Source organism: Phaseolus vulgaris, chromosome 11 (genome assembly GCF_000499845.2).
Source record: "Phaseolus vulgaris cultivar G19833 chromosome 11, P. vulgaris v2.0, whole genome shotgun sequence".
Classification (NCBI taxonomy): Eukaryota; Viridiplantae; Streptophyta; class Magnoliopsida; order Fabales; family Fabaceae; genus Phaseolus; species Phaseolus vulgaris.
This window is the reverse complement of record NC_023749.2, coordinates 28,544,381-28,553,002: the sequence shown is the minus strand read 5'-3', so window position 1 is coordinate 28,553,002 and position 8,622 is coordinate 28,544,381. Positions and strand designations below refer to the sequence as shown.

Below are 8,622 nucleotides of genomic sequence, written 5' to 3'. Positions count from 1 at the left end.
CCCCACACATCAAAGACTTCACAAAAGAGCATGGGTTGTTGGGGCATCTGTTGTCTTTTGGAGATAGCAGCGCTTGCTCTTTGACATCTGTCACACGTGGATGAGATGATCCATGCATCTCTAAAAATTGTTGGCCAAAAGAAACCACAGTCCAATACTTTTCTTGCAGTTCATTGTGCAACTAAGTGTCCTCCAAAGGGTGAGGCATGACAAAATTTCAGCACAGATGGGATCTCATGGTCAGGAATACATCTACGTATGATTTGATCACTACAAAAACGCCATAAGTAAGGATCATCCCAAACATAGTACTTGGACTCACTCTTGAGTTTGTCTCAATGTGCCTTGGTTGCCAATGGTGGAAAAATTGAAGTAGCAAGGTAGTTCACTATGTCAACATACCAAGGTATGAGTTCAGATGTGCTAGATAGTCCAAGAAAAGATCTAACCTCTCTAACAGAAGAGGGGTAAGGTAACTGTAAAATAACATTCAATCTAGCACTGGAATAACTTTTTAAGAAATTATATGGCCTAGGACTATGCCTTGTGACACCTTAAAATGACATTTTTCATAGCTTAAAATAAGATTATTTTCAATGCACCTATCAAGTACCTTACTAAGGTTAGTCAAACAGTCCTTAAAAGAAGAACCATAAATGCTGAAATCATCCATAAAAACTTCAATGAAATGTTCAATCAAGTCAGAAAATATGCTCATAATACAACGTTGGAAGGTTCCAAGGGCATTGCACAAACCGAATGGCATCCTTCTATAAGCAAAGGTTCCAAAGGGGCAGGTAAAGGTACTTTTGTGTTGATCTTCTGGTGAAATCCAAATATGGAAATAGCCAGAAAAATCATCCAAGAAACAATAGTGTGTCTTACCAGCTAAGCGCTCAAGCATTTGATCAATGAAAGGAAGGGGAAAGCGGTCCTTCCTTGTGGCTTGATTAAAGCATCTATAATCAATAGAGACTCTCCAGTTGTTCTGCACTCTAGTGGGAATAAGTTCATTACGCTCATTCTTTATCACTGTTATCCCAGATTTCTTGGGAACAACTTGAATTGGACTCACCCAAGTTCTATCAGAGATAGGGTATATGATACCAGCTTGTAGCAGCTTGTTGATCTCTTTCTTCACCATATCAAGAATCTGGGCGGTTGATCTCGTTTTTTTTTCAAATAGGCATACTTAAGATGATTTGGAAGTGGCTTCAATTCAAGTGAGGGCGGTTGGATGATGGACGGTGATGGTCTATTACTGAGAGAAACTTCAGCAACCTGCAATTTATCGGGGTTAGAATCGTCTAATGTTGTCAAGTGTGTATCAACAACATTTTCTTTAGTTGCAAAACCTACATCACAAAGGTTAGAACAAATTAGACCATCAGATGATATAAACTCATCAATCTCATAAAGATCAATCCAATCAATTAAATAAGAAAGATCACAATCCTCTAAAAAATCCAACACATTATCATCCAAAATGTCAAGATGATACATAAAGTGATCTTCAACTGGGTGTTTCATAGCGTCTAGGATATTCAATTAGACTAGATTGTCTCCAAATTCCATAGTTAGTGTGCCTGCATGAACATCAATCTTGGTGCGGGCTATCTTCAAGAAAGGTCTGCCCAAGATGATGGTTGTTGCACCAAAATGTGAATCCTCTCCACCCATGTCCAAAATGTAGAAATCTGCAGGAAAAACAAGTTTATATATTTAAATAAGGACATCTTCAATAAGTCTTGTAGGTTGAACTGTGCTCCTATTAGCGAGTTGAATGACTATGCCTGTGGGTTTAAGAGGACCAAGAGACAAAGAAGTAAACACAGATAAAGGCATAACATTTATAGATGCTCCCAAGTCAAGCATCGCGTTTTCAAATCGGTTACTGCCTATTATGCAAGGAATGGTGAAAGTGCATGGGTCTTTGCATTTTTCAGGTATTGCTGCCACTGACTTTTCAATGAGAGCAGAAACATTCCTTCCCATGTTTACCTTTTCGTTCCCTTTAAGACGCCTTTTATGTGTACACAGATCCTTCAAAAATTTGGCATATCTAGGAATCTGTTTAATAGCGTCTAACAAAGGAATGTTCACCTCGACCTTTCTGAATGTCTCGAGAATCTCCTTGTCAGCCTCGTCCATTTTTATGCTTGTCTGGATAACTCTTTTTGGAAAAGGAAGAGGAATAGATGGTTTGTCAAGACTAACAGTTTCTCATTGTACATCATCTTCACGAGACACTGATGGAAGAGGGCCAAGCTCATAAGCCATTTTTGGAAAACTCTTTGGGGCAAACTTGGCACAAGACTACAATTTTCAACTTCTTGTCATCCTCAAACGGATGGCCAAACCGAAGTAGTCAATAGATCTCTTGGTACTATGCTTAGGGCTATCATGAAGGGAAACCAAAAATCTTGGGATGAGTACCTTCCCCACATTGAATTTGCTTATAATAGAGTAGTTCACAAAACTACTAATGCTTCTCCTTTTGAAGTTGTCTATGGATTTAACCCTCTTACACTCTTGGATTTGATACCTCTTCCTAATCCACAAGAATTTGTGCATAAGGAAGTAGTTATCAAAGCCGACTTTGTTAAGAAACTCCATGAGAAGGTTAAACTCCAAATACAACAACAAAATGAAAAGTAAGCAAAATACAACAATAAAGGGAAGAGATAAATACTTTTTGAGGAAGGAGACTTAGTTTGGCTTCACCTTCGAAAAGATAGATTTCCCACTCAAAGAAAGTCCAAACTAAGTCCCCGAGGTGATGGACCCTTTCAAGTCCTCAAGAAAGTCAACAAAAATGCTTACAAGTTGGATTTACCTATTGAATATGGAGTGCATGATACTTTTAATGTAATTGACTTAACTCCATTTGTAGGTACCAATGAAGACGATTTGGATTTGAGGACAAGTCCTTTCCAAGGGGGAGGGGATGATGGAAGAGGGTCAAGCTCAACCTCCCATGAAAGACAAGAGCCAAGACAAGAGTGTCTAGAGACAAGCCAAGAGCGTCTAGGACCAAGGCAAGAGCGTCTAGGACAAGGGCAAGAGCACATAGGACCAATTACTAGGTCCATGGCCAAGAGACTAAATGAAGACTTGGACCAAGCTACGGATGGAAGAGAGACCTATTTGTATATATTCCATGAAGGTCCATCAAGTGTAGCTTAGTCTTAATTGTGGTGTAAATAGCATAGCCTTGTGAACCTTTGTTTAATTTCTGCAAATTAGGATTAAGAAGGAGATAACCTAGATTAGCTACGGTTTCTAGAACCTCCCCACTATTCTAGGACCGGCCATGTGTAGGTTAGGAGGCCATGTGCTCCCATGTGCCATGTGCTCCATGTGCCTCCATGTGCTACTCATTTACATATCATTTGGCTTGCATTTGCTCATCATTTAGGTCATCATTTACGGTCCTCCTTAGCCTAAAAAAGGAGGAGCCAACCTCATGTATTTGAAAGATTAAATTGAGTATTGTTATGCTGCCAAACTTGAGCCATACCTTACTCCTTGCCTAGAATCTAGGTTTTAGTCTTCAATCCTTACACCTTCAAAGGGGCTGGCCGAAAATCCCTAATCTCACGCTTTTTATGCACCTTCAAGTCACCCACAGTTCCTAGGAAGGCCTTTTTCCATCAACAACCATAAGCTTCCACAAATTCACCCCAATTTCCACCAAGAAGAAGACCTCAATGCCATCATTTGGTATCATGAGCTATGGTCTTCAAGAGATAAGTATCTCTTCTCATTTTTGTGCTTGAGTTCTTCTTATTTCCAAGTTATTCATCTTGTGTTCATCTTGTCTTGCTGTTTTTATGATTTTAATATGATTTGAATGCTTTTCTATTCAATTCAATCGGTAGTTTTTGTTCAAATTGTGCTTGAACATCTTATTTAAATTTTGTGTAGGATTCTTGATACTTTGTGTTGCTGTTTTTTTAATTTTTTAGGTTGCTTGAGTCTTGATTGCAATTTCATTCGGTTCATATTAATGTGTTTGAGTCCTTTTATTTTATGAATCTATAAGTTTTGTCTAAGTCATGTGTTTCCAAATTTGTCAACAAATCATAGTAGTACTCTTCTTGATTTAATTGTTTCTTGTTTTTGGTTTGAGTGCTTGATCTGAAATCTATATTGTTTTGATCCTTTGGTGCATTTTTCTTTTTAGTTTGAGTTCATATTTGTGTGTTAGATCCACACAAATTTCATCACATTAATTCCATTGTGTTTTTGAAGTATATCTTTCTGTTTTGATTTTAGATTTCAGAATCCTCTATTTTTTCTGTTTTGGCTGTTTTGTTTTATGAAAATTAAATACATCATAAGAAAATTATGAGCCTATGGATTTCACTAGTTTGAGGTGTTATAAAAAAAACAAAAAAAAAAGAATCAGTTGAAAAAAAGAAATAGAGAAAAAAAAATCACACAAGAAAAGTGTGTATTCTGGCGCTGGAACTGATGATTTTGGACACTGTTTTTGGAAAAATTATCATAAATAATTGGCGCATGTGATTAAAGTGAAACCAAAGCAAAAAGTTTGTTCAGAAACTGAATTGATTGTGTTTAAATTTTCAGAAACAAATATAAAATAGCCAGCTCAATATAAATCTTTTAAGTCACGCTTTCTGGAGCACAACATTTTCAGTGGTGCTGTTTTTGGTTTTTTTAAATCAAACTAGTGCTATTCCTTAGGTTCCTTTTGTGTGCCATCCATTATTTGAGTGCCTATTTTTTATTTGCTTGTACAATTCATTCTGAATTACTTCTACTTTGTGTCACAATATTAATTCCAATTGTAGTGGTGCTGTTTTCAAATATTATTTGTTTCTTGCTTTTTTTTCTTGACCTCTAAGCTTTGTTGGTGGATTAATATCAATTGGTGCTTGTTGAGAGGGATTTGACTTGAGGAGAGTCTAGATTTACTTAATAGGTACTGTATTGAAGAATTTAATTACTTAAATCAAAGAGGATCAAGGCAAAGGGGCAGCAACAAACACAATACCAAAATACATCATACACCTTGAAGGGCACAACCGAGAAGATCAACAACAAGTCAAGGGAGTGCACTTTAATTTGTGCAACTTAATTTTCTTTGCAAATTCTCTTGTTAATTAGTAGCTTAATCACGCAATTAGACGGTGAGTGTGTCTTCAAAGGCTCAAAGTGTCTAAGAAGCCTCACCTAGGATCGACTAGTTTAAATTTTCTAGCTTAGCATTTGTTAATTGCTTTAATTACGCCAATTGCTTTTGTTTAGTTTCGCTTAATTGCTTTTGTTTAGCCTTGTTTAAAGCTTTGATAATTTGCTTTAGTTCCTAGATAGCTTGCATTGTTTTTGTTGCATAAAATTTGATTTCTACATCCTCATTGTGTTTTAAGTGATTTACCTAAAGAAAGATTTGTGTGAAGATCTTGAGGGATAGTTTTTGGCTAAGGCAAAGACTTGGTATTTAAGTAGTCCATTGTGACTCACCTCTCTTACCTGGAAAACTACCTTCATTAGCTTTCCTCATCTTTCTTAAAGTAAAACATTTCTATACACAAAGCTTTAGTCATGTCTTCTCACTCCTCTAAATCTATTGAAAGTGACGTGAAGTCCTTAAAATCTCTTTTAAAACAACTTGCAAAGGATGTTCAATTAATTTCATATAGACAATTGGAGAATGAATTTAAAATCAATATATTGACTAGAGCAAAGGAAAAGGAGTCTCAAACTTCAAAAAAATCACACACTCATGCATCTCACTCCAAAGATAATGAGTCTCTAGGGGAGGAAAGCCTTAGAGTCAATGATTACTACCAACCACCCCCTAGAAGAAATAGGCAAAGGGAGCAAGAGAGCCCAAGGGAGGTTAGGGTAGACCTACCTCATTTCAATGGTAAAGAAAACGTAGAGGTATATCTAGATTGGGAAATGAAAGTAGAGCAACTCTTTGCTTGCCATAGGGTGAGTGAAGAAAGAAAGGTACCCTTAGCCACCCTTAGCTTCCAAGGAAATGCCATGTGTTGGTGGACCTCTCTAGAGAGAGAAAGACGTCTTCATAGGGAACCTCCCGTTGAATATTGGAATGACCTTAGGGGAGCCCTAAGACGTCGACACATACCCTCCTACTACCATAGAGAGTTAATGGACAAGCTCCAAAGACTTCAACAAAAGAATATGAGTGTAGAGGAGTATAGGCAGAAAATGGAGCTCTACATGATGAGAGCATCTATTAGAGAAGAAGAGGACACCACCATAGCAAGATTCCTAAGTGGCCTCTCTCTTGAGATAAAAGATAGGGTAGAACTCCTTCCCTATCAAGATTTGAATGATTTGGTTCAACTTTGCATTAAAGTTGAACAACAAAATTTGCGCAAAACTTCAAGTCAAAGGGTGGGTTCATACTCCAACTTTTATCCCAAGAAAGACTTTAAGAAGGAAGGTAGCACATCTAGAAAAAAACCAAAGGAAACTACCAAGCCTTTGGCCAAGGAAACCTCCACCCCACCCATCTGAGCTAGGGACACCAAGTGCTTTAAGTGCTTTGGAAGAGGGCATGTGCAAGCACAATGCCCAAACCAAAGGTCTTTATTCTTAAAGGGTGTAGATGAGTACACTAGTGGTGAGGATGAGCCAAGTGAGAGAGAAGAGGAAGGGGGAGAGGATGAGAGGGTAAATCCATTAGAGGGAGAATTGTTAATGATTAGGAGAACCCTCAACAATCAACCTAGCACATCCATAGAAACACAAAGGGAGAACATCTTTCATACAAGATGTAATGTTTTAGAAAATATATGTTCCCTCATTGTGGATAGTGGATCTAGTTGCAATTGTTGTAGTGCTAGGATGGTTGATAAGCTCAATCTACAAGTAGTTCCTCATCCCAAACCTTACAAACTACAATGGATCAATGAGAATGGGGAACTAAGTGTAGATAAGCAAGTGGAAATCAAGTTCTCTATAGGTAACTACAAAGATAAGGTTTTATGTGATGTAGTACCTATGGAAGCTTGCCATATCTTATTAGGTAGACCATGGCAATTTGATAAGAAAACCTTGCATGATGGTCTAACTAACGAGATTTCCTTCACCCATAAGCATAAGAAGTTTGTACTTAGTCCTTTACCACATTCTCAAGTGGTAAAAGACCAAATACAAATGAAACATAACAGGGACGAGGAAACAAAAAAAAAAGAGTGCTAGTGTTCCTGCCGGTTGACTGAAAGGATCTTCGTGCGCTGCTTTGACTCACGAATAACGACTCTTTCGTCTTCAACTTGGTCTTCTCCCTACTCCGCCGTGAGTACCTGAAAAAGAGTGAACAAAGGGCGCCCTCGCGGCCGTTTGCACTCCGACGATCAAGTCAGCAAGTAGAAAACACCAAACACCTCCGTATCGGAGCACCGTAAATGAATGCTCTGAAGGTGTGTAACTGAATCGTAACTAACTTTCTCCCTCTCTCCAACCACTCGTGCGTACAATGAGTAAGCGAGCAAATGATTAAAGTGTGTGTAGACTATGTGAAAACGTACCTTACTAAGCTTCAGATAAGCTTATATACCTTGGGTTTTAGTGCTTACTGCCATGTGGTCTTTCTGACTTAACCGTAACTCCACGTGGAAGGCCTTACGACACTGTAACCCAACTTAGGGAAATCCCAGCGTGTAAGTCTCCCTTCCTCGAAGTGCATATGGCGCAAGGGGTGACTACCTGGATGCCAACTCATGCGTCCCAGCCTCTAGTCACTCGCCCTGGGAGTGTATCAGCCTTCCTCTCGTACCATGCACATGGATTACCCCTGGGCGTGGCCCTCTCCCGGGTTGTATCTATCCCAGGGATTCTCCAGAGGTGGCGTGGGTACTTCACGAGTCAGGTTACTCCCTACTGGTAGGGATATGGCCTTGAAGCCACCTTTCTCTTTCCCTTATTACTATTTTGAGGTACCGGGGCCCGGGGCCTCCTTGTCCGTACCGTGGCCTCTTATTGTGCCATCCCCTCCACGATCTTCCCTACCCATGGGTATCGGGAGATGGCAGCATCGATGCCTGAATCCGGCGACGCCCACTCATGGCGACGCCCAAAGCGGTTAATTCTGACTTTCCTCTTTGCAGCCCCCCTTGGGGGGTCCCGCCATACGTTTGACTTTGACTTTGGTCAACGCCCGGGAACGGGTCGGTACAGCTAGAAAAAGAGAAAATCCGTAGGGATAGAAAGGCGTGGGAGATGAGTGTTCCTTCCCACAAGGTTGTTCAACAAGAAAAACCTTTTGAAAATGCCTTGGAAAATTTGCTTCTTGTTGAAAAACCTAGCCTAATCTTTTGTAAAGGAACACTTACATGCACTGCCACAAATCATGAACCCATGAGTCTACCTCCTCAAATTAAAAATCTTTTGAGTGAATTTGAAGATATATTCTCTAATGAGGGACCTCAAGGACTCCCATTAGAGGTATAGAACATCAAATTGACTTAATTCTGGGGGCAAGCCTACCAAATAGGCCCGCATATAGAACTAACCCCGAGGAAACAAAGGAGATAGAGTCACAAGTTCAAGACTTGTTGGAGAAGGGTTGGGTTCAAAAGAGCCTAAGCCCTTGTGTTGTACCTATCTTGTTGGTACCAA

At 39.3% G+C, this 8,622-nt stretch overlaps 2 protein-coding genes across 2 annotated transcripts; one reads left to right on the top strand and one right to left on the bottom strand.

Annotated features, from left to right (window-relative positions):
- Positions 1–335: 335 nt before the first annotated feature.
- Positions 336–2,151, bottom strand: LOC137838607 (uncharacterized). The gene is made up of 5 exons (XM_068647851.1): positions 1,794–2,151; positions 1,587–1,697; positions 1,193–1,355; positions 614–1,082; positions 336–476 (listed from the first exon to the last, which is right to left on the bottom strand). Exons 1-5 carry the CDS (start codon positions 2,149–2,151, stop codon positions 336–338), a joined length of 1,242 nt encoding a protein of 413 aa, XP_068503952.1.
- A 3,420-nt stretch (positions 2,152–5,571) lies between these two features.
- LOC137838600 (uncharacterized) lies at positions 5,572–6,516 on the top strand. The gene has a single exon (XM_068647843.1). The coding sequence runs from the start codon at positions 5,572–5,574 to the stop codon at positions 6,514–6,516; it is 945 nt and encodes a 314-aa protein (XP_068503944.1).
- The last annotated feature ends 2,106 nt before the right edge of the window (positions 6,517–8,622 follow it).

What these genes read in the sequence shown, in the direction of transcription:
- LOC137838607 (XM_068647851.1), bottom strand. Translation starts at nt 2,151, where the DNA reads ATGGACGAGGCTGACAAGGAGATTCTCGAGACATTCAGAAAGGTCGAG. An exon ending in TGGTCCTCTTAAACCCACAG is followed by an intron (nt 1,698 to 1,793) that starts GCATAGTCATTC and finishes TTTTTCCTGCAG; the next exon opens with ATTTCTACATTTTGGACATG. An exon ending in CCACTTCCAAATCATCTTAA is followed by an intron (nt 1,083 to 1,192) that starts GTATGCCTATTT and finishes TATCTCTGATAG; the next exon opens with AACTTGGGTGAGTCCAATTC.
- LOC137838600 (XM_068647843.1), top strand. Translation starts at nt 5,572, where the DNA reads ATGTCTTCTCACTCCTCTAAATCTATTGAAAGTGACGTGAAGTCCTTA.